Source organism: Scyliorhinus torazame, chromosome 4, assembly GCF_047496885.1.
Source record: "Scyliorhinus torazame isolate Kashiwa2021f chromosome 4, sScyTor2.1, whole genome shotgun sequence".
NCBI lineage: Eukaryota > Metazoa > Chordata > Chondrichthyes > Carcharhiniformes > Scyliorhinidae > Scyliorhinus > Scyliorhinus torazame.
This window is the reverse complement of record NC_092710.1, coordinates 191,806,162-191,831,407: the sequence shown is the minus strand read 5'-3', so window position 1 is coordinate 191,831,407 and position 25,246 is coordinate 191,806,162. Positions and strand designations below refer to the sequence as shown.

The window sequence follows — 25,246 nt, the reverse complement described above, 5'->3', positions numbered from 1 at the left end:
TCGCCCTCACCATCCCCCTGGGCAGACCACGGCCACATGCAGGGACGGTCCAGGTGGAGGGTGGTACTGTGGCCATGGGTCAGGCATTGTCTAACGATGCAGAGACCAGAGCTCATCACAGAGCGGGCTGTCATCATCCTCCATGGCCTGCAATAGACACGCTTCCACCGGCGCCCGTGTGAGCCCGGCCCGTTGTGCCGCAGGTGGATGTGCAATGGAGGGGTGGTATGCATGCAGGTGGGGTGAGGGTGGTGGGTGGGTGGGGGGGGTGAGGGTGGTTGGTGGTGAGTGGGTGGGTAGGGTGAGGGTGGTCGGCTGGTGCCGTGGTGTGCAGTCTGTGCCCATACTCGGCGATTCCCACGCCCCCCCCTAGTCAGTGAACCGGGCGGCTATCAGCCTGTCCCGTGCCCGCTGGCCCAGCCGGTAACGATGGGCAGCCTCCCGTCCATGTCCAACACATCTGTCCTGACCATTGCCCCCATCCTCCTCATCTGGGGAGGTCTGCGCCTCGTCTTGCTTCTCCTCCCCTTCCCCCTCCTCTGCCTGCAGCACATCTCCCCTCTGCGGGGCTATGTTGTGCAGGATGCAGCAGACCACAACAATGCGGCCGACCCTATCTGATGGGTACTGGAGGGCCCCTCCAGAGCGGTCCAGGCACCTGAAGCGCATCTTCAGCAGCCCAAAGCACCTCTCTATCACACCCCTGGTCGCTTCATGGGCATCTTTGTAGCCGATCTCAGCGCCAGTCTGTGGCCTCCGTATAGGCGTCATCAGCCACGCCTAGCAACCCCTCAACGGGGGGGGGGGGGGGGGTGCATCCCTCGAGCATGGTGTGGATGAAAGATTGCGCCAATACGAATGAGTTATGTACACTGCCCGGGTACCGGGCGCAGACGTGCAGAATCATGCGGTGATCGCAGACCACATGAATGTTCATGGAATAGGTCCCCTTCCTATTCGTGAACACGGCCCTGTTATCCGCAGGTGGCCCTACGGCGACGTGCATCCCATCGATCGCGCCCTGGACCATGGGCATCCCGGCCGCCGCAGCGAAGCCCGCTGCCCGGGCATCCTGGCTGGCCCGGTCCACAAGGAACTGGATGTAGCGGTCCGCAATGACATATAGGGTGTCTGTCACTGCCCGGATGCACCGGTGCACCGATGCCAGCGAGATGCCGGACAGGTCCCCACTCGGTGCCTGGAATGGCCCCGTGGCATAAAAGTTCAGGGCCACCGTAACCTTGGCGTCCACGAGGAGAGGGTGTCCTCCCCCAGTGCCACCCGGTGCCAGGTGTGTCATCAGGTGGCAGATATGGGCGACGGTTTCCTGGCTCATCCGGAGTCTCCTCCTGCATGCCCGGTCCGTGAGGTCCTGGTACGACGAGCGGGGCCGGTACACACGGGGCCTCATTGGGCGTCTCCGTTGTCATGGCACCACCACCTCCTCCTCCTCCTGCTCCTCCTCCTCGTCCTGTCGGGCGGGCGGCCCTCCAGCCCGGGCAGCTGCCTCCCTGCAGCACGCTCCTCTGCGGCAGCCTCCGCTGCCTCCCGGCACGCTCCTGCTCGAGCTCCCAGGGCAACATGTAGAAGTGGGGCTCCCGCGACGGCGGCCAACATCGCTGGGTGATCATCAAACATAAACGGCCTGCAGGGGGTGGGGGGAATAGATGACATGTCATCATTGCCCCCCCCCCCCCACCCTCAGGGATCGGGGGTACCTTTCCGTCTCCTTGCGGGCAAAGTTTTTGACTTGCAAGTGTCTGTTCGGTAGCTCCAGTCTTCCCGTCAGCTGGTCCAGGGTTGTGAGTCTGTCCTCCATGTAAAAGTCCCTAATCGCTCGCGGCCCCCCGGCCTGTCTCCACTTTTTAAAAGCGGCGTCAAGCATGGCTGATGGGAATTTGTGGTTACCGCACATGTGGGCCAGGGTGCACATCTGTTAAGCTGATGTACGGTCTCATCTCGTTCCAGATTTTAACGTAGCTACCACCACTGGGCTGGATGTGCACTTAGCCAGCATGGTTGGGAGTGCTGTCTTGGCTCGGAGGGTTGTTCCTGTACAGGAGGACACCTCCATTTTCACCCATTCCTTGCTCGGCTCCCTTACTCATCCCCTCACTCTCTGTTTCCCAGTGGTAGTATTGCAGGTTCGGAAAGGGCTAGGCCTCCCATATTTCTTCTCTGCAGTGTATTTTAAGGGACTCTTCCCCACACAAACGCCACAATCATTTCGTCTATTCCTTTGAAAAAGGCCTTGGGGATGAAGATCAGTATGGATCTTCTCAATGGTATTGAAATTTCAGAGTTAAGTCCCTGACCAGTGAGGCTCCTAATTGAGAGAGCTATGTTACATTTATTCTAATCTTGTGTGACCCTCCCTGACAGCTTAATCTAGATCATATTACTTATTTCAACTTTTTCAGTACTAGCTTTGTCCTTTTTAAAATCGTTTTGGTATTTGATAGATTTTCAGCCCCCTTCATAATGATAAAACTGGGACATCAAACCCTGTGGAGAAGCAGGGAATCATTCTGAACTTCCACATTTAACTCCGGATGTGCAGATACTGGTAGTTGTGCTATCAGTCTTGCACTGTAGTGAAATGAAATGAAAATCGCTTATTGTCACGAGTAGGCTTCAATGAAGTTATTGTGAAACGCCCCTAGTCGCCACATTCCGGCGCCTGTTCGGGGAGGCTGGTACGGGAAGTGGTGCAAATACTGACGTTTTCGTTGTCTTAAATTCCAGGCCAATATAGATAAATATATTGAAGGTAAGGCCATTGCTTTCAATTGATCATGTACAGTTTACATTTCATACCAATGGCGATAGATGATTAACCATTGCCAAAATCAGGGAAAGGGGCAAGTTTCCATTCTGGTGGGCTGCTCCTCAGACAATTTGATGATCAAATCCTCAGCCAAGTCTAGTATCGATCTACCCCAGAGTGGGTTAATTCGCATTCAATTCCTGCTGGCATATACCTGGATAGCTGATCTCATCCCGGTTTGTGGAGGAGCTCTTGTCAAGTGACACTTAAACCCGAAACACTTCTTCAGTGTTTAGCTCCCTACCCACTCCTCTAACCAAAAAAAAAAAAAAAACAACTGCTGTAAGGATCAAGAGGAAGGCTCGAGGGCAGATAGAAGTGGAAAGTTGAACCATGAAGTCACAGCCTGCAGGTAAGGGGCTGGTGACTGGTAAGTAGTTTTTTTATTTATTTTCCCTCAGGTGTTATCGTGCGGGACGCAGAGGTAACTGAGTGATTGCTTGCTGGGAAGGGGAGTGAATAACAGGTAAGCTCTTTCTTTAATCTAGAGGGGATGACAGGGAAGGTAGTGCAATGTTACTCCTGCAGAATGTTTGAGGTGAGGGACGCTGTCAGTGTCCCTGCTGATTTCATCTGTGGGAAGTGCACCCATCTCCAGCTCCTCAGAAACCGCGTTAGGGATCTGGAGCTGAATGAACTTCAGATCATTCGGGAGGCAGAGGTGGTCATAGATAGAAGCTTCAGGGATGTAGTTACTCCGAAGAATAAAGATAGATGGGTGACGGTGAGAGGGGCTGGGAAGAAGCAGTCAGTACAGGGATGCCCTGTGGCCGTTCCCCTTAGTAACAAATATACCGCTTTGGATACGGACGACTTACCAGGGTTAAGCCATGGGGTACAGGTCTCTGGCACAGAGTCTGTCCCTGTCACTCAGAAGGGAAGGGGGGGGAAGAGGAGTAGAGCATTAGTCATTGGAGACTCCATAGTTAGGAGATCGATAGGAGATTCTGTGGGAACGAGAGAGACTCACGGTTGGTGTGCTGCCTCCCGGGTGCATGATGTCTCGGATCGTGTTTTCGGGATCCTTAAGGGGGAGGGGGAGCAGCCCCAAGTTGTGGTCCACATAGGTACCAACGACATGGGTAGGAAAAGGGATGGGGATGCAAGGCAGGAATTCAGGGAGCTAGGGTGGAAACTTAGATCTAGGACAAACAGAGTTATTATCTCTGGGTTGTTACCCGTGCCAGCGAGACAAGGAATAGGAAGACAGAGGAGTTGAACACGTGGCTACAGGGATGGTGCAGGAGGGAGGGTTTCATATTTCTGGATAATTGGGGCTCATTCTGGGGTTGGTGGGACCTCTACAAACGGGATGGTCTGCACCTGGACCAGAGGGGTACCAATATTCTGGGGGGAAATTTGCGAATTCTCTTCGGGAGGGTTTAAACTAGTTCAGCAGGGGCTTGGGAACCCAAATTGTAGCTCCAGTATACAGGAGGTTGAGAGTAGTGAGGTCATGAGTAGGGTTTCAAAGTTGCAGGAGTGTACCGGCAGGCAGGAAGGTGGTTTAATGTGTGTCTTCCTCAGTGCCAGGAGCATCCGGAATAATGTGGGTGAACTTGCGGCATGGGTTGGTACCTGGAACTTCGATGTTGTGGCCATTTCGGAGACATGAATAGAGCAGGGACAGGAATGGTTGTTGCAGGTGCCGGGATTTAGATATTTCAGTAAGCTCAGGGAAGGTGGTAAAAGAGGGGGAGGGGTGGCATTGTTAGTCAAGGACAGTATTACGGTGGCAGAAAGGACGTTTGATGAGAACTCGTCAATTGAGGTAGTATGGGCTGAGGTTAGAAACAGGAAAGGAGAGGTCACCTTGTTAGGAGTTTTCTATTGGCCTCCGAAAAGTTCCAGAGATGTAGAGGAGAGGATTGCAAAGATGATTCTGGATAGGGGCGAAAACAACAGGGTAGTTGTTATGGGGGACTTTAACTTTCCAAATATTGACTGGAAATGCTATAGTTTAGGTGGGTCCGTTTTTGTCCAATGTGTGCAGGTGGGTTTCCTGACACAGTATGTAGATAGGCCAACGAGAGGCGAGGCCATACTGGATTTGGTACTGGGTAATGAACCAGGACAGGTGTTAGATTTGGAGGTAGGTGAGCACTTGTGATAGTGACCACAATTCGATAAAGTTTACTTTAGTGATGGAAAGGGATAAGTATATACCGCAGGGCAAGAGTTATATCTGGGGGAAAGGCAATTATGATGCGATGAGGCAAGACTTAGGATACATCAGATGGAGAGGAAAACTGCAGGGGATGGGCACAATGGAAATGTGGAGCTTGTTCAAGGAACAGCTAGTGCGTGTCCTTGATAAGTATGTACCTGTCAGGCAAGGAGGAAGTGGTCGAGTGAGGGAACTGTGGTTTACTAAAGCAGTCGAAACACTTGTCAAGAGGAAGAAGGAGACTTATGTAAAGATGAGACATGAAGGTTCAGTTAGGGCGCTCGAGAGTTACAAAGTTAGCTAGGAAGAACCTAAAGAGAGCCAAGAAGAGCCAGGAGGGGATATGAGAAGTCTTTGGCAGGTAGGATCAAGGATAGCCCTAAAGCTTTCTATAGATATGTCAGGGATAAACGAATGACTAGGGTAAGAGTAGGGCCAGTCAAGGACAGTATTAGGAAGTTGTGCTTGGAATCACAGGAGATAGGAGAGGTGCGAAATGAATATTTTGTCAGTATTCACAGGAAAAGACAATGTTGTCGAGGAGAATACGGAGATTCAGGCTATTAGACTAGAAGGGCTTGAGATTTATAAGGAGGAGGTGTTAGCAATTCTGGAAAGTGTGAAAATAGATAAGTCACCTGGGCTGGATGGGATTTATCCTAGGATTCTCTGGGAAGCTAGGGAGGAGATTGCCGAGCCTTTGGCCTGGATCTTTAAGTCATCTTTGTCTAGAGGAATAGTGCCAGAAGACTGGAGGATAGCAAATGTTGTCCCCTTGTTCAAGGGGAGTAGAGATAACCCTGGTAACTATAGACCAGTGAGCCTTACTTCTGTTGTTGGCAAAAGAGATAGGATGTATATAATCATCTGGAAAGGAATAATTTGATTAGAGATAGTCAACAAGGTTTTGTGAAGGGTAGGTCGTGCCTCACAAACATTAGAGTTCTTTGAGAAGGTGACCAAACAGGTGGATGAGGGTAAAGCAGTTGATGTGGTGTATATGGATTTCAGTAAAGCGTTTGAGAAGGTTCCCCAGGGTAGGCTACTGCAGAAAATACAGAGGCATGGGATTCAGGGTGATTTAGCAGTTTGGATCAGAAATTGGCTAGCTGGAAGAAGACAAAGGGTGGTGGTTGATGGGAAATGTTCAGACTGAGTCCAGTTACTCGTGGTGTACCACAAGGATGTGTTTTGGGGCCACTGCTGTTTGTCATTTTTATAAATGACCTGGAGGAGGGCGTAGAAGGATGGGTGAGTAAATTTGCAGATGACACTAAAGTTGGTGGAGTTGTGGACAGTGCAGAAGGATGTTACAAGTTACAGAGGGACATAGATAAGCTGCAGCGCTGGGCCGAGAGGTGGCAAATGGAGTTTAATGCAGAAAAGTGTGAGGTGATTCATTTTGGAAGGAATAACAGGAAGACTAAGTACTGGGCTAATGGCAAGATTCTTGGCAGTGTGATGAGCAGAGAGATCTCGGAGTCCATGTACATAGATCCCTGAAAGTTGCCACTCAGGTTGAGAGGGTTGTTAAGAAGGCGTACGGTGTGTTAGCTTTCATTGGTAGAGGGATTGAGTTTAGGAGCCATGAGATCATGTTGCAGCTATACAACACTCTGGTGCGGCCGCATTTGGAGTATTGCATGCAATTCTGGTCGCCGCATTATAGGAAGGATGTGGAAGCAAGATTTAGCAGAATGTTGCCTGGTATGGAGGGAAGATCTTATGAGGAAAGGCTGTGGGACTTGAGGCTGTTTTCGTTAGAGAGAAGAAGGTTAAGAGGTGACTTGAGGCATACAAGATGATCAGAGGATTGGATAGGGTGGACAGTGAGAGCCTTCTTCCTCAGATGGTGATGTCTAGCATGAGGAGACATAGCTAAGTTGAGGGGAGATAGATACAAGACAGATGTCAGAGGTAGGTTCTTTACTCCGAGAGTAGTAAGGGCGTGGAATGCCCTGCCTGCAACAGTAGTGGACTCGCCCACACTAAGGACATTCAAATGTTCATTGGATTGGCATATGGACGATAAGGGAATAGTGTAGGTGGGCTTTAGAGTGGTTTCACAGGTCGGCGCAACATCGAGGGCCGAAGGACCTGTACTGCGCAGTTATGTTTTATGTTCTATCCCAGAAAATTTACCCAAAGTAACAGAATCCACATCAAGGTAGCATAGTGGTTAGCACTGTAGCTTCACAGCACCAGGGTTCAATTCCCGCCTTGGGTCACTGTCTGGGCAGAGTCTCCCAGTCCTCCGGTTTCGCCCCACAGTCCATGTGCAGGTTAGGTGGATTGGCCATTCTAAATTACCTTTAATGTCCAATGTGGTACGGTGGGGATAGGGTGAAGGTGTGGGCTTAAGAGGGGTGCTCTTTCCAATGGTCAGTGGAGACAGGCCTCCTTCTGCACTGTAAATTTTATGACATTTAATTCTATCTGTCCACCTTTCACTCTGATAACCTACCCTGATAACCTGCCCCTCTGAGAGGATTTTAATTCACAAAATGAACTACAAACTGCTGAAGACAATATTTTCTCACCTCAACCTTGCTGGAGACCTGCGTTTTGTACTAATTGCTTATGTCTTGGCATTTCTATTTGTAAATCTATCGTATTACAGAATTGCTTACCAAACATGAAAGTGGGATTGCCATATTGAAAATGGTTAAATCTATTATCAAAAAAATGTGGATGTAACAACAGATGCCAACGAAAACTAAATATTATATTTCAATTAAAATAATCAAATCCTATTGTGTAGAAAGAGGCCATTCTGCTCGTCCTGGCTGTGCTGCCTCTTTGAAAAGAGCTACCCAGTTGTCCCACTCCAGATTTTCCCCTTCCCAAAGTCCATATCCAGTTGTTCTTTGAACATTACTGATTCCAGCACACTTTCAGAACATGCGCTTCAGATTTTACCAACCATACACAAAGAAACTCTAATTTCCGAAAGCTGTTTTAACCTCTATTTTGAATACTTTAAACTCGGTCTCTGTCAAGGTTCTTCTTTCCTAAGAAGAAGCCCAGCATCGCCAGTCTCTCCTATTACAATGCCTGACAAAGCCCCCAATAGTGGCTAGGATACTGGACAGAAACCCCCAATATTTTATTTTAATTTTGAACGACAGGTGAAAGGATACCTCACTCCAAGAGTGATTGCACACGGAATAGGGTTATGGTATAGTATTAAAATCTCTTTAAAATGAGAGATATAGAATTTACAGTGCTGAAGGAGGCCATTCAGCCCCAAGTCTACACCAGCTCCTGAAAGAGCATCCTACCCAAGCCCACACCGCCACCCTATCCCTGTAACCCAGCATTCCCACCTAACGTTTGAATGCTACAGAGAAATATAGCATGACTTAACCTGCACATCTTGGGACTGTGGGAAACTGGAGCACCTAGAGGAAACTCCATGCAGACACAGAGAACGTGCAGAGTCTGCACAGAGAGCAACCCAAGCTGGGTATCGAACTTGGTCACAACAACTCTTGGGAGGCCATTCAGCCCATCGAGTCTGTACCGACTCACTCAAGCCCTCACTTGCACCATATTCCCATAACACCCTCCTAACCTTTCTGGTCACCAAGGACAAGTTATCATTGCCAATCCATGCAACCTGCTCGTCTTTGGACTGTGGGAGGAAACCAGAGCAAACCCACGCAGACACGGGGAGAATGTGCAGACTCTGCACAGACAGTGACCCAGCAGGGAATCGAATCTGGGACCCTGGCTCTTGTGAAGTCTCCGTGCTATCCACTTGTCCAAGCCACCTCTTGGACTCTCCCTGTTCCTCACATCTTTCCTTGGCTCACTCCAAGCTCATCTTGGCCCTGATGCCTCACCTCATGTTCCCTTAACCAGATGGTTCAGTTGAGGTCAGATGCCCTTGTTCTGAATTCCCTATGAGGGGATTATTTCTGCAGACCAAGCCTACCAAATACTTCAACACCTCAGATCAGCCTCAATCTTTAACACAGGAAGATTCAAACTCAGCCCCAGTCTTCATTCTGGCCAATCAGCATCAAGCCTGCTCAGAACAAGATGTCTCCTTTGATGTTGGAATGTTCGATTCCCAAATCCTGATGGGGGAGCTCAAAAGCAGAATAATAAGATTGGAGGGTCATTAGCCTCAATTAAAAACCATGCAGTTATTACTTACCTGCAAACAGTGAGATATCAGAGACCTGAATGAAGTTCAGGCACCAGATCACATCTCAGGGAACAGCACATGTCAGTTCTCGACAGTCACAATGTATTCCCTCCCCGGAGAGGTGGAACAGAGTATTCCCCCTCTCTGGAGTGTGGGAATTCAACAAACAGCCCCACCAGCCAGTCTCAGTTCCACAAGGAGGTCCCTGACCTGCTCACACCCCCTCCCCCACACGGGGGGCCAAATAGGGGGGCCTGAAGCAGACAGAAAATCCCCCATAAAATCTACCCTGTCAATTAGAAGAACAAAATCTACCCCTCAAGTAGAAGAACCATTCAAGGAGATGGGGTTCTTGGAGCTTGTGTGCACAAACCCCAGCCATTATTTCTATGGACTCAGACTAATGAGATGCAGAGACCAATCAGCTCCCAGACACAAGGAATCACTGCTTTATTGATAATTAATTTGATGACTGGGTGAACAGAGTTTGATTGTGTTTCCTGTACAGGAACAAGGTGATCAATGAAGCAGAGATCAGAGAGACAGCAGTCACAGTCAGGGTCACGATCAGGACCACCTCAGACCCCACACCTACAAACCAATGAAAAGCTAATGGTTAGTGAAGGAAACATTGATGGGAAAATGGAAACCAGCAGTCAGTCAACTCACCACCTGGAGACCTCTCCTGCATCCTTCCCTCATTCAGGGAGTCTGTTGCCAGGTTGGTCACATCAGTATCCAGAATGATCAGGGGTCCAAGTGGGGCCTCAGCTTCCCACCTCAATCCAACTTCACTCTCTGCAATATCAAACAGTCCAGTTAGAGAGGGGAAAGAGGAAATCTCCAACATCTAGAGGATCAATGTCCTACCAGCTTCAGCTACAAGATCTCTCCTTCCTCTGGATCCAAATCGCAGCTCCCTTGTAGCACAGTTACCCACACGGCAACAGGCACAAATGTCAATGCTCGATTCCTCCAATGGGGTCCAGCTAAGGAAGACAAAAATCAGTCAACCAACTGGGTTGTGCATCACTTCTCCACAAAAATGTGAGCGAGACAAACTTACATATTCTGCATCATCTGGAAAGTACAAGCTTTATTCCTGGAACCTCTCCGATCTACTGGAGTTACTTTCAGGTGACAGGTGATGAAAATCTGTGGGAAACATCAACACGTCGTTATTTAATGTCTCCCTCCCAACACAAGAGACCCCAATGATCAGTTTCCTCTTACCAAGGAATGGTCATCTCCAAAGAAACGGAATGCATCCAGGTCAAACCGGAGTTTGTCCATCTCCCGCTCACCACTTGGCAACACAAAGGTTGAAAAGGAGTCCTCAGCTTTGCTGTCCAGGAGGCAACTGAAGATAGATTAAAAAAGGGGACATGAAGTGAAGCCAGTGAGATGGGAGCAGCTGGAGAAAGCAGAGAGCTCCTTACCCATTGTAGTCAATAATGCTGTATCTCGGGGTGGAGTCCTTGTCTGGGCTCAAAGTAGCTACACAGCGGTCAATGTAGAGCTTCAGGGGCATGTGGTTACTCATTGAAACAGAGGCCTCAATGTGAATGAGGTCACCCAGGTAGTAGACAGTGGAACTGCGCTCTGTAAGCCAGTCACCTGAAGAACAAGAGGACAAGGGTTGGAGACAGTGGGTGTCACTCCCAGTGAGTGAAGACAGGGAATCACTCCCCATCCACCCATCACATACCATTCATTAGGCGCATGGAGAAAGAAAGATGTCCCTCTACAGACCTGGTGGAGCTGAATGGGATCTAGGTGGGCCTGATGGGGTTACTGCTCACATTGCCCTTCCTGGAAAGACAGCAAAGTCATTTTAGGACAACTTCAGAGAACACCAGCAGCTGTGGATCTTATTGGGCATCGAATAAAGAGTCTCACCTAAAGTACCGACACTCAATGGGAACGACAGCTCCATTCGTTCTCACAATGACAGATCCATGATACTCTGGGCTGTGGGTCAGGTGGGTGGTGTAGATCAGGAAATCTCCAGACATCTGAAAGATACCAGGTTAAGGAATAAAGAACTGATCTGAAATGAGAAAGTTCTCCACAGGGGCTAACAATTGACTCACCCCATCCAATTAAAACAATTCAAAGGGATTGACAGGGTCAGTGCAAAGAGGGTGCTGGGCCCCAGCTGGAGAGTCAATGGGGGGGGGGGGGGGGGGGGGGTCAATTATTTAGGATTAACATGACAATCAATTTCTTCATTCAGCAGTTTATGAATCTTAGGAATTCTCTATCCCAGGAGCTGGAAATGTTCAGTCAGAGGATATTCCAGACAGATAGATTTATTTTTGGACATTAAGGGAATCATGTTTGAGGACAGGGACATGAGGGGTTGTGGGAAGTCCATCCCTGACATGAATGAATGGGGTCCAGCCTGATCTGAAAGATCAGGGAACAGGCTGGAGGGGCTGTAAGGCCTCATCTTGTTATTAGAGTTGCTCAGCAACCCCCAGCCATTTATACAAAAAGAGATTAGCACAAGACCAGGATCAATTAACAGGGAATTGATTCAATGAAAGGGCAGCTTCAGTTAACATGAAAAGGAGCCACACATGGACAATAATATGTCGCCTGGAAATACAAACAGTTTAATCCAGGGCTCCAATGATTGGGAAAGTGGAAAAGTGTGAAGTTCCTCTTTGGTCCAATCCATCTGAATTACCATTTCATTCTGTTCATTAACACACAACCCAATTGGTTTAAACTGGACTGGAACAGAACCCTCAATTCAATTGACCTGAAGGCGGGGCAAATAGAGCTGAAAATCAACAAGAGGAAAAGCTTGGAGGAACCAAAGAGAAGCTTCCAGACCAATGGGGTTGAAGAGACTCAGACCAGTGGAAGCAAAGTACAATCCAGAATTAGAAAGCTAGTTTGGGGGGGTTTAAGACACAGGGGACGGTATCTCCTCAATATCAATGACATCTCACAAAGTGCTGGAATGAAGAGTGTGGAACAATCTCCAGCCCAAGATTAGAGCCAGAGTGGAGGTTTGACATTACCTGCAATTTGCTGCCACATTCATGGAGCCCATAGTCAAAGAGGACAGTGTGGTTCGGAGAGTAGATCCTGGTTGGCCGACAGCCTGCTGCCCCCAGGGTCAGGTCAGCAGCTTTAATCAGGTGCCTGGTTCCAAATAAATCCAGCTGGACCCTGACCAGCAGCTTGTCCTCTGCACACTGCACCATCACAGTCTGCAGTGGAGACACACTTTGACCCTCAGACACACGGAAATGGGAACCAAAGGGAGGAGGAGGGAATCTCTGAGGCACAGAGGTGGCTTTGACTCTGCTCCATGGAAACCTCTGGCCTAGAAACTGTTGCCAAGTATCAGAGGAACAAACAACTCCAACTAACACCAGCATTGGGAACAAAGCCCTCACTCCAAACTCCCCCATGATACCAAACAACTGAACCATCCTGTCCACCAGGGAGCAGCACCTTTTATACTCACAACCTGTACTCACCTGAACTCTTTTGAGATCAATCAGCTAATTATACTAAAAGAAACAAGCTCAGGGACAAATTAAAAGGGGCCGCTCCTGATCGGGGCACTGCCCAAATAATAATAATAATTTTTCTTATTGTCACAAGTAGGCTTACATTAACCTATATAATGTAAGTTAATGAAGCCACTGTGAAAATCCCCTAGTCGCCACACTCCAGCGCCTGTTCGGGTACACGGAGGGGTAATTCACAATGTCCAAATTACCGAACCGCACGTCTTTCAGGACATGTGCGGGGAAACCAGAGCACCCGGAGGAAACCCTCGCAGACACAGTGAGAACATGCTGACTCTGCACAGACAGTGACCCAAGCCGGGAATCGAACCTGGGACCCTGGCACTGTGAAGCCACAGTGCTTTCTACTGTGCTACGGTGCTGGCCCTAGTAGTTCACAAGTAGGCTTACATTAACACTGCAATGAAGTTACTGTGAAAATCCCCGAGTTGCCACATTCCAGTGCCTGATCGGGTACACTGAGGGAGAATTCAGAATGTCCAAATCACGTAACAAGCACATCTTGCAGGACTTGTGGGAGGAAACCGGAGCACCCGGAAGAAACCCATGCAGACACTGGGAGAACATGCAGACCCACAGACAGTGACCCAAGCCGGGAATCCAACCCGGAGCCCTGGCGCTCTGAAGCAGCAGTGCACTGTGCTATCGTACCGCCTAGGCCCTATCGTTTTCAGCAGTTTCATCAATGACCTTCCTTCCATCATAAGGTCAGAAGTGGAGATGTGTGTTGGTGATTTCACAATGTTCAACACCATTTGTGACTCCTCAGATACTGAAGCAGTCCATGTCCAAATGCAACAAGACCTGGAAAATAACCAGGCTTGGGCTGACAAGTGGCAAGTAACATTCATGCCACACAAGTGCCAGGCAATGACCATCCCCAATAAGAGAGATTCTAACCATTGCCCCATGACATTCAATGGCACCACCGTCTACAAGGCACAAGTCAAGAATGCGATGGAATTCTTTCCCCTTACCTGGATGAGTGCAGCTCCAACGACGCTCAAGAAGTTTACACCATCCAGGACAAAGCAGCCTGCATGATTGGCACCCCTTCCACAAATAGTCACTCCTTCCACCACCGATGCACCGTATCAGTCGTATGTACCATCTACAAGGTGAACTGCAGGAACTCACCCAAGGCCACTACCATCTAAAAGGACAAGGGCAGCAATCACCTGGGAACATCACCACCTGGAAGCTCCCCCTCCAGGTCACTGACCATTCTGACTTGGAAAGATATCGTCGTTCCTTCACTGAGACTGGGTCAAAATCCTGGAACTCCCTCCCTAATAGCACAGTGGGTGTACCTACTCCTTATGGGCTGCAGCAGTTCAAGAAGACAGCTCACCACTACCCTTTCAAGGGCAATTAGGGATGGCAATAATTGCTGGCCAGCGATGCCCACATCCTGTGAATTAATTATTTAAAAATTTGGTTATTTTGGTTCCCCCACAGGGATTGTAACAATGGACAACCAGGAGTTCCCTGCGTACCAGTGTTGTTTGTGAAAGCATTGATGGAAACTGGGACTGAAACTGCAAATTAATGAATTAATCTCTACTTCTGTGGGGTGCCTTTTACTGTACATGTATGAACTTTTCACTTTCCTACACTTGCCAGCCAGTGTTTAGTGCTGTTTGATCATGGCTACTGGTGAATATGCTGGGCTCATTTTACTTGGGCAAAGATGTCCCTGTAGATGATGCCAGAATGAAGCTGACTTTGTGATAAGTGATATCGACGTGCAACATTATTTCTGTGTTCAATTCCCATTCTGGCTCTGTTCTCAGCCTCCTGTGCTCTCCCAATGAAGCTCCAAAGAAAGCTGAGAATCGCGCCCCATGAGCACGAACCATCTGGACCCAATAAGGAGTAAACATTTTGAGATCGGAATTATTGCTCCTTCTTTTTTGGACAGCAGGAGCTGGTAATAATAGTGCTGTTGCAATTTACAGCTCCTCCAGACCCATCTTTTGTTTCTTATCCAATTCCGGTCCCCTTTCAACTTGCACCACTGACACTTTTATCATTTTAGTCACTTCTGCCTTCTAACCTATCAGAGACTTTTCTTCTGTTCTCCCCGCCTCGCCCCACCACCTTAAAACTTGTTATATTCCGAATGTCTTCCAATTCCCAACAAAAGGTTACCAACCTGAAACACTGACTACGGGAGCAATTATCCCGAAACGTTTCTCAGTGTGGTCTCTGGTGGGAACCCAGGTCAATTCCTGCCGGATGGTTTGGCGCAATGCAGATCGCAATCTACCTACACTTAGAATTTTGTTTGGAGGTTGGGGTGAGCTGCATCCTGATTGGGGAGCGCAGGGCTGAACACGCCGGCAGGTCCCTCTCCTCCGAGATCGGGGCACCATTCGTAAAGGAAGATCTGATCTCAGGCAAAAGCTCATCCCCCCACCCAGCCCCATTGCCAGTAACAGCACCCCCCCAGGTGAGCGACAGCCCGCTATGGGGACGCCAAATGCACCACCCCATGGCACTGCCAGGTTAGAACTGCGAAGGTGCCAGGGCACTGCACTGCCATGTTTCCGATCACCTGAGGGCTACAATGTTCTCCGACCCTACCCCTACCTGCGTGGTCATCACTTCTGATCTCCATCACTCTGGCTTCACACTGCGCCGGCGGGTGGGAGAATTCCAGGAGCCAGGAGAATCCGGCTTAAAACAGAACCTGCAGATTTAAATAAGGGTGTTGGGCATGAACCAGATCACGGCAGCTGGAGCGGTCAAGGAGCATCAGAAATTGTTCGACAACTGGCGCAAATCCCTTTTCGGGCCTCTCCCGGGATTTTCCCGACTTCGCAGAATTTGCACTGGGCGCAATGCGGCTGGAGAATTGCCCGCTGTTTCTCTACCGGTGCTCCCTAATATTTCCAGAAATTTCTGTTCATGTTGTACATTTAATAACTGAGCTTGTTCATCATTACTGATTTAACTAAATACAAATAACAGACTGATGCTTGAGCAAGATTTCTTTACATGTGCCAGGCATAGGTTGCTGTAAGCACATTGAATCTTGTGGAAGTTATAATTTGCCTTCTGTAATCTTTTCACAACATGGTCATGCAGAAACTTAAACAGCATTTTGTCTCCAGCACAAGTATGTTTAATGCTGTATGTTTATGTTTTTCAGAGCGATGCCTGTTTAGTGCCTGTTGATGACCCAAAGGCCACCAGTGCCACAGAGGAAATAAACACTGTGACTAGTTCTATTACGGTGCAGGAGTACTTTGCCAACAGGATGGCTCAACTGAAAAAATCAAAAACAGGGCATGAGATTGATCGAAGCAGTGCTGTTCAGGAACTCGAAGGGGGTGATTTGAATTCATTCGAAGAAGTAAAAATTAAATCCAAAAAGAAGAAAAAACGCTGCAGAGGAGATGCTGACAGGATTTGTAACTTCAACCAACTGTCTCTACCCACAAAGCAAGTCGAGGGTGAAGGTGATGTAGAACTAAATAGTGGTCTGATAGAAGACAGCCCAGTTAAGGCAAATTACCAGACTAAAAGGAACTCCCGAGAAAGCAGAGCGAAATATTCGGTGTCACCCAACCAGAATATTTGTCCTTTAGGAGAAGTTGAATCGGAAGAGGTTCAGGTTGAACAGTACTCGGCAGTAAATGAGTCATCGGAGAAGCAAAATGAGCAGGATTGGGAAGAGAATAAGAAGAAACGAAAGAAGACTAAGAAGAAAGCAACAGCCACGGGTGAAGATGAGGTTTCTCAATCCTGTCATTCAATAGAAAGGAGGAGGAAAAAGAAAGAAAAGAAATAGGAGATTTGGGACATGCTGAAATTGGTGGCCACATTTTTAATTGAAAACTATCCAAATGACTTATTTTATTACTAATTGCAGAGTACTTAAATTGTTCCTCTACATTAAGGGCGTTGTAGCCTCACAGCGACTGTTGGAATTAAATTTAAGCAGCAAGCTTGGTAATGGAGAATGGAATACTTGAAGTAAGGAAAGCGATTAAAAGCATGTTTAAACAATTTTCTTATAAATGCACAAAATAAAATGAGTATGCTTATTTGTGGGTATTGACAATAGAGGGCACGATCAAACGGCCTCGTCGCGCCCGAGTCGGTGACGCGACAAGACAATTAAATCTGGGAAGAGGCCTCTCGCTAGATTTGCGACGCTCGGAACGCCTCGCGAGATCTCGTGAGACATCACAATCTGGATCTTGCCCTCACTGGGTGGCATCCGGATATACATCTCAAATGATCCATTCGGCTCATTTAAATATATCGGCGCCCAATTCGGCCGCAGTCCGGGCACTAGCAGCCTCGCCTGGGAGACCTTGCCATGGTGCTGTCCAGGCAATCGGTGACCTGCCGCAGGTAACTGGACAGGGTGGCACCCTGGCACTGATGCCATCTGGGCACCTTTGCACAACCAGCCTTGCACTCTGATATTGCCACTTGGCTACCCTGGCACTGCCACCTGGGCATCAGCCTGGCACTGCCAGGCCAGCAGTGCCAAGCTGCCCAGAACTAATGTTTGTTTTTGGTAAGATCGTGCTATAAGTGTGGGTAAATATCATTGTGGATTTCACTGAAAAAAACGGCAAGAAATATTCTGCCAAACTCATCCAAAATGGTACTTCGAATTATTTCTTAAAAATTTTTTTTTTCCCAGCTTTTTCATTTTACACAATACAAAATAAACACGTCTGTGTAGACCGGGTACAATTTACAAAAGCCAGACATTGGAGGTACCCATAGTCCCTAACCACCCCCCCCCCTTACCCATCACCAACTCCCCTGTCCCTTTTATTTTACTTTATTCAATATTTACATCTGTACATTGTACAATAGGTGAGCGATACAGTTCGATGTATAGTTTTGTTACTGTTGGCCATATTATGGGATGCACAGTGGTTAGCACTGCTTCTTCACAGCGCCTGGGACCTGGGTGTTGTCGTCACCACTAGCTGAATTATATGTATTACGGTAAGACACATATACTAGAGGTACATGGGTAAATCCCTGCCTGCTGGCTCCGCCCAGTAGGCGGCGTATAAATGTGTGTGCTCGCCGGTGCTGCAGCCATTCTGGTAGCAGCTACAGGAGGCGCAACATCTTTGCTCAATAAAGCCTCGGTTATTCCACTACTCTCGTCTTTGTGGTAATTGATAGTGCATCACTGGGTTCGCTTCCCAGATTGGGTCACTGTCTATGCAAAGTCTGCACATTCTCCCCATATCTGCGTGAGTTTCTTCCGGGTGCTCGTTTTCCTCCCACAAGTCCCAAAAGACGTGCTTGTGAGGTGAATTAGTCATTCTGAAGACCGTTCACACTGGTCTTCCACCTCCGGGAAGAACCTGTTCATGTGGGTTCTGGTTAGGTGCGCTCTAAGCACCACTTTGTACTGCATGAGACTTAGCCTTGTGCAGGAGGTGGTAGAGTTCACCCTCCTCAGTGCTTCGCTCCAGAGTCCCCACCCTATGTTTGTCCCTAGTTCGTCCTCCCACTTCTCTCGTGCTCCATGTAAGGGTGTTCTCACCTTCCTAAAAGTTGTCCCTAAATGTCCCGACAGTTCCCCTTCTCAATACTGTCCACGTCCAGCAGTTCCTCCTGCAATGTGTCGCTCAGGGCCCGAGGGTACCTCGCCATCTCCTTGCAGTAAAAGTTTGTGACTTGCAAGTGTTGGAGCTCCTGTCCGTTCGGTAGCTCCAGTCTTCCAGTCAGCTGGTCCAGGGTTGTGAGTCTGTCCCCCATGTAAAAGTCCCTAATCGCTCTCGTCCCCCCGGCCTGTCTCCACTTCTTTACACTGGGTCAAACATGGCTGGTGGGTATTTGTGGTTACCGCATATGTGGGCCAGGGTGCACATCTCTGTTAAGCTGATGTACGGTCTCATCTCGTTCCAGATTTTAATGTAGCTACCACCAGTGGACTGGATGTGCAATTTGCTAGGATGATTGGGAGCACTGTCATGGCTCAGCCTCCTGTACAGGAGGACACCTCCATTTTCACCCATTCCTTGGTCGGCTCCTTTACTCATCCCCTCGCTCTCTCGGTTTCCCAGTGGTAGTATTGCAGGTTCGGAAAGGGCTAGGCCTCCCATATTTCTTCTCTGCAGTGTATTTTTAGGGATTCTTGCCCACACAAATGCCATAATCATTTTGTCTATTGCTTGGAAAAAGGCCTTGGGGATGAAGATCGATATGGATCTTCTCAATGGTATTGAAATTTCAGAGTTAAGTTCCTGCCCAGTGAGGCTCCTAATTGAGAGAGCTATGTTACATTTATTCTAATCTTGTGTGACCTTCCCTGACAGCTTAATCTAGATCGTACTATTTATTTCAACTTTTTCACTAATAGTTTTTGTCCTTTTTAAAAACGTTTTAGCATTTAATAGATTTTCAGCCCCCTTCATAATGATAATACTGGGACAGCAAACCCTGTGGAGAAGCAGGAAATCATTCTGATCTTCCACATTTAACTACGGCTGTAGATACTGGAAGTTGTGTTATCAGCCTTGCACTGTACATAGAACATAGAACATAGAACGATACAGCGCAGTACAGGCCCTTCGGCCCACCATGTTGCACCGACATGGGAAGTCAAAAAACAAAAGCCATCTAACCTACACTATGCCATTATCATCCATATGCTTATCCAATAAACTTTTAAATGCCCTCAATGTTGGCGAGTTCACTACTGTTGCAGGTAGGGCATTCCACGGCCTCACCACTCTTTGCGTAAAGAACCTACCTCTGACCTCTGTCCTATATCTATTACCCCTCAGTTTAAGGCTATGTCCCCTCGTGCTAGCCATTTCCATCCGCGGGAGAAGGCTCTCACTGTCCACCCTATCTAACCCTCTGATCATCTTGTATGCCTCAATTAAGTCACCTCTTAACCTTCTTCTCTCAAACGAAAACAGCCTCAGGTCCCTCAGCCTTTCCTCAAAAGATCTTCCCTCCATACCAGGCAACATTCTGGTAAATCTCCTCTGCACCCGCTCCAAAGCTTCCACGTCCTTCCTATAATGCGGTGACCAGAACTGTACGCAATACTCCAAATGCGGCCGTACCAGAGTTCTGTACAGCTGCAACATGACCTCCCGACTCCGGAACTCAATCCCTCTACCAATAAAAGGCCAACACTCCATAGGCCTTCTTCACAACCCTATCAACCTGGGTGGCAACTTTCAGGGATCTATGTACATGGACACCTAGATCCCTCTGCTCATCCACACTTCCAAGAACTTTACCATTAGCCAAATATTCCACATTCCTGTTATTCCTTCCAAAGTGAATCACCTCACACTTCTCTACATTAAACTCCATTTGCCACCTCTCAGCCCAGCTCTGCAGCTTATCTATGTCCCTCTGTGTAGCGCACAATGACTTACGAGCGACGAATAGAGATGAAGTCGATGAGGCTTTATTAAGCGTGACTTGTTCCCCGCAGTTCAGCAACAGACTGGAGCTGCGGGGAGAACTCCTGGTTCTTACACTCCGCCTTCAGGGCGGAGCTAGAGATCAACAGCCAACCGGGACCCGGGATCTGTCAGCCAATGGCATCACGGCTTTACAGTCCCACATGACCCCTAATGCATACTACCACATTCACCCCTTGTTAAAAATGAACACGGCGGGGTGGTGCTTCGCATGGTGGTAGGGGTTTACAAGGCTGGTCCTGGGAAGAAAAAAACTTTTTGCATGTCATTATAGTGCCCTACACTGGGATATGTACAGGGTTTGTGAACTATTTACAATATTCGTAAGAGGAACAGAACCTTCTCGTTATAGTCCCACAACATTGTGTTACACCGATGCCACGAGTCGAGCGGGCGGTCTGGTCTTCCTTGTCGATCGCCTCAGCCCCGGTGCTGGTGACGGTGCTTGTTCCAGCGTTGTCGTCTCCGGGAGCTTTACGGTGTCTACTTCTGCTTCACTCCTGGTCGGACATGGGAGGAGGACCGATCCTCCCGGGAAGGGGGCAGTCGCGGGGTGCGCCGGTGGCAGGGAGGGGGTGATCGGTGTCGGGGGGGTGTGCATGTTGCCGGCGGGCGCCAGGTCTCGCAGTGAGACCGTGTCCTGTCGGCCGTCGGGGTACGCCACGTAGGCGTACTGTGGGTTCGCGTGGAGGAGGTGAACCCTCTTGACCAACGGGTCCGACTTGTGCGCCCGCACATGTTTCCGGAGCAAGATGGGTCCTGGGGTCGCCAGCCAGGTCGGCAGCGACGTTCCGGAGGAGGACTTCCTGGGGAAGACAAGGAGGCGCTCATGAGGCGTTTGATTACTGGTGGTACACAGCAGCGACCGGATGGAGTGGAGAGCGTCTGGGAGGACCACCTGCCACCGTGAAACTGGGAGATCCCTGGACCGTAGGGCCAGTAGGACGGTCTTCCAGACCGTGCCGTTCTCCCTCTCTACTTGCCCGTTCCCCCGGGGGTTGTAGCTGGTCGTCCTGCTCGAGGTTATACCCTTGCTGAGCAGGAACTGGCGCAGCTCGTCACTCATGAAGGAGGACCCCCTGTCGCTATGGATATATGCAGGGCAACCGAACAGTGTGAATATGGTGCTAAGGGCTTTAATAACTGTGGCCGCTGTCATGTCGGGGCAGAGGATGGCGAAAGGGAAACGAGAGTACTTGTCCACCACGTTCAGGAAGTATGTGTTGCGGTCGGTGGAGGGGAGGGGCCCTTTGAAATCCAGACTGAGGCGTTCAAAGGGACGGGAAGCCTTGATCAGGTGCGCTCTATCCGGCCTGAAAAAGTGCGGTTTGCACTCTGCGCAGATGTGGCAGTTCCTGGTGACTGTACGGACCTCCTCCACGGAGTAGGGGAGGTTGCGGGACTTTATAAAATGGTAGAACCGAGTGACCCCCTGGTGGCAGAGGTCCTCGTGGAGGGTTTGGAGACGGTCTATTTGTGCGTTGGCACATGTGCCGCGGGATAGGGCATCGGACGGCTCGTTCAGCTTTCCGGGATGGTACAAGATCTCGGAGTTGAAGGTGGAGAGCTCGATCCTCCACCTTAAGATCTTGTCATTTTTAATTTTGCCCCGCTGTGCATTATCGAACATGAAAGCTACCGACCGTTGGTCAGTGAGGAGAGTGAATCTCCTGCCGGCCAGGTAATGCCTCCAATGTCGCACAGCTTCCACTATGGCTTGGGCTTCCTTTTCCACTGAGCAGTGGCGGATTTCTGAGGCGTGGAGGGTTCGGGAGAAGAAGGCCACGGGTCTGCCCGCTTGGTTAAGGGTGGCCGCTAGAGCTACGTCGGAGGCATCGCTCTCGACCTGGAAGGGGAGGGACTCGTCGATAGCGCGCATCGCGGCCTTTGCGATATCCGCTTTGATGCGGCTGAAGGCCTGGCGAGCCTCTGCCGACAGGGGGAAGGTAGTAGTCTGTATTAGTGGGCGGGCCTTGTCTGCATACTGGGGGACCCACTGGGCGTAATATGAAAAAAAAACCCAGGCATCGTTTCAGGGCTTTGGAGCAGTGGGGAAGGGGAAATTCCATAAGGGGGCGCATGCGTTCGAGGTCGGGGCCTATTATCCCATTGCGCACTATGTATCCCAGGATGGCCAGCCGGTTTGTGCTAAACACGCACTTGTCCTCGTTGTATGTGAGGTTCAAGGCGTTTGCGGTCTGGAGGAATTCTTGGAGGTTGGCGTCGTGGTCCAGCTGATCGTGGCCGCAGATGGTTACGTTGTCGAGATACGGGAACGTGGCCTGTAACCAGTGTTGATCAACCATTCGGTCCATCTCCCGTTGGAAGACCGAGACCCCGTTTGTGACGCCAAATGGGACCCTTAGGAAGTGGTATAGTCGCCCATCTGCCTCGAAGGCTGTGTACTTGCGGTCACTTGGGCGGATGGGGAGCTGGCGATAGGCGGACTTGAGGTCCACGGTGGAGAAGACCTTATATTGGGCGATCCGATTTACCATGTCGGATATGCGGGGGAGAGGGTACGCATCTAGCTGTGTGTACCTGTTGATGGTCTGGCTATAGTCTATGACCATCCTTTGCTTCTCCCCGGTCTTTACTACTACCACCTGTGCTCTCCAGGGACTATTGCTGGCCTGGATTATGCCTTCCTTCAGCAACCGCTGGACTTCGGACCGGATAAATGTCCGGTCCTGAGCGCTGTACCGTCTGCTCCTAGTGGCGACGGGTTTGCAATCCGGGGTGAGGTTTGCAAACAAGGATGGCGGTTCAACTTTGAGGGTTGCGAGGCCGCAGATAGTGAGTGGGGGTATAGGGCCGCCGAATTGAAACGTTAGGCTCTGCAGGTTGCACTGGAAATCTAATCCCAGTAATGTGGGCGCGCAGAGTTGGGGAAGGACGTAGAGCCTTTAGTTTTTAAACTCCCTTCCTTGCACCGTTAGGGTCACTATGCAGAACCCTTTGATCTCTACGGAGTGGGATCCTGCAGCTAGGGAAATCTTTTGCGTACTGGGACGGATGGTCAAAAAACAGCGTCTTACCGTCGTCGGGGTGGATGAAGCTTTCGGTTCTCCCGGAGTCGATCAGGCAAGGTGTCTCGTGTACGTTGATCAGCACCGTTGTTGTCGTCGTCTGGAGCGTCCGGGGCCATGCTTGATCCAGCGTCACCGAGGCCAGATGTGGTCGTAATGTCTCAGCGTCTTCTTCGGACTCCGTGGAGCCGTCGATGCTGGGGTCCATTGTTGTCAACCAAGATGGCGGCGTCCATGAATCGCACGCGGCCGGGGGTGGACAAAATGGCCGCCCCCACGGATTGCACGTGGTCGGGGGTGGACAAAATGGCCGCCCCCATGCATCGCACATGGCTGGGGGTCACAAGATGGCGGCGCCCATCCTCCCCTCGTGGTGGCCAAAACCCAAAATGGCGGCGCCTGCGGGTCGCACATGGGGCGCTGGGGGGGTTGGGGAGCGTTTGGGATGCGCTGGACTCTTTCTTCTCCGGGGACAGCGGCGACCCCCCGGGACCGGCACACAGCCGCGAAATGGCCCTTTTTGCCACAGCTCTTGCAAATCGCTGCGCGGACCGGGCAGCGCTGCCGGGGGTGTTTCGCCTGCCCTCAGAAATAGCAGCGTGCCCCCCCGGGATGACCTGGCGTCTGAACCGCGCAAGCCTGTGAGGGGGGTCCACGGAGCCCACGCGCGGGCGTTTTGCGCGGCCACATCTAGGGAAGCTGCAAGGGCCCGTGCCTCTGAGAGTCCTAGCGACTCTTTTTCTAACAGTCTTTGGCGGATTTGGGGAGAGTTCATACCTGCCACAAACGCATCGCGAATTAACATGTCCGTGTGTTCAGCCGTGTTTACCGGCGGGCAGCTGCAGGCCCGTCCCAAAATTAGCAGCGCGGTGTAGAATTAGTCTAGCGATTCTCCGGGACTTTGCCGTCTCGTTGCGAGTTGGTAACGTGCGTTGACCTGGTTCACTGGGCGAACGTAGATGCTCTTTAGTGCTGCGAACGTCGTCTGGAAATCCTCTGCGTCTTCTATGAGAGGGTAAATTTCCGGGCTAACCCTCGAATGCAGGACCTGCAGTTTCTGGTCTTCTGTGATCCGGCCGGGGGCCGTTCGGAGGTAGCCTTCGAAACAAGCTTGCCAGTGTTTAAAAACTGCTGCTGAGTTCACTGTGTGGGGGCTGATCCGCAGGCATTTCGGGGCGATCCTGAGCTCCATAGTCCTTTAAGCACGCTTAATAAATTGTAGCGCACAATGACTTACGAGCGACGAATAGAGATGAAGTCGATGAGGCTTTATTAAGCGTGACTTGTTCCCCGCAGTTCAGCAACAGACTGGAGCTGCGGGGAGAACTCCTGGTTCTTATACTCCACCTTCAGGGCGGAGCTAGAGATCAACAGCCAACCAGGACCCGGGATCTGTCAGCCAATGGCATCACGGCTTCACAGTCCCACATGACCCCTAATGCATACTATCACACTCTGTTACCTGCTACATCCTTCCGCATTGTCGACAACACCACCGACTTTAGTGTCGTCTGCAAGTTTACTCACCCACCCTTCTGCGCCCTCCTCTCGGTCATTGATAAAAATGACAAACAGCAACGGCCCCAGAACAGATCCTTGTGGTACGCCACTTGTAACTGAACTCCATTCTGAACATTTCCCATCAACCACCACCCTCTGTCTTCTTTCAGCTAGCCAATTTCTGATCCACATCTCTAAATCACCCTCAATCCCCAGCCTCCGTATTTTCTGCAATAGCCTACCGTGGGGAACCTTATCAAACGCTTTGCTGAAATCCATATACACCACACCAACTGCTCTACCCTCATCTACCTGTTCAGTCACCTTCTCAAAGAACTCGATAAGGTTTGTGAGGCATGACCTACCCTTCACAAAGCCATGCTGACTATCCCTAATCATATTATTCCTATCTAGATGATTATAAATCTTGTCTCTTATAATCCCCTCCAAGACTTTACCCACAACAGACATGAGGCTCACCAGTCTATAATTGCCGGGGTTGTCTCTACCCCCTTCTTGAACAAAGGGACCACATTTGCTATCCTCCAGTCCTCTGGCACTATTCCTGTAGCCAATGATGACATAA

General features: G+C 49.8%; 2 protein-coding genes across 2 annotated transcripts; one reads left to right on the top strand and one right to left on the bottom strand.

Annotated features, from left to right (window-relative positions):
- Window positions 1-9,580: 9,580 nt before the first annotated feature.
- Window positions 9,581-12,541, bottom strand: LOC140411689 (zona pellucida sperm-binding protein 3-like). Its single transcript, XM_072500708.1, has 9 exons — window positions 12,180-12,541; window positions 11,047-11,162; window positions 10,856-10,959; window positions 10,587-10,764; window positions 10,381-10,507; window positions 10,214-10,302; window positions 10,018-10,136; window positions 9,817-9,945; window positions 9,581-9,738 (listed from the first exon to the last, which is right to left on the bottom strand). The coding sequence occupies exons 3-9, from the start codon at window positions 10,869-10,871 to the stop codon at window positions 9,608-9,610; spliced, it is 789 nt and encodes a 262-aa protein (XP_072356809.1). The 5' UTR covers window positions 10,872-10,959; window positions 11,047-11,162; window positions 12,180-12,541; the 3' UTR covers window positions 9,581-9,607.
- A 2,408-nt stretch (window positions 12,542-14,949) lies between these two features.
- On the top strand, window positions 14,950-16,494 carry LOC140411452 (uncharacterized). The gene is made up of 2 exons (XM_072500554.1): window positions 14,950-14,997; window positions 15,853-16,494. The coding sequence occupies exons 1-2, from the start codon at window positions 14,950-14,952 to the stop codon at window positions 16,492-16,494; spliced, it is 690 nt and encodes a 229-aa protein (XP_072356655.1).
- The last annotated feature ends 8,752 nt before the right edge of the window (window positions 16,495-25,246 follow it).

What these genes read in the sequence shown, in the direction of transcription:
- LOC140411689 (XM_072500708.1), bottom strand. An exon ending in AGCATTATTGACTACAATGG is followed by an intron (nt 10,508 to 10,586) that starts GTAAGGAGCTCT and finishes ATCTATCTTCAG; the next exon opens with TTGCCTCCTGGACAGCAAAG. An exon ending in TTCCAGATGATGCAGAATAT is followed by an intron (nt 10,137 to 10,213) that starts GTAAGTTTGTCT and finishes TGTCTTCCTTAG; the next exon opens with CTGGACCCCATTGGAGGAAT.
- LOC140411452 (XM_072500554.1), top strand. Translation starts at nt 14,950, where the DNA reads ATGCAGATCGCAATCTACCTACACTTAGAATTTTGTTTGGAGGTTGGG. An exon ending in AATTTTGTTTGGAGGTTGGG is followed by an intron (nt 14,998 to 15,852) that starts GTGAGCTGCATC and finishes TATGTTTTTCAG; the next exon opens with AGCGATGCCTGTTTAGTGCC.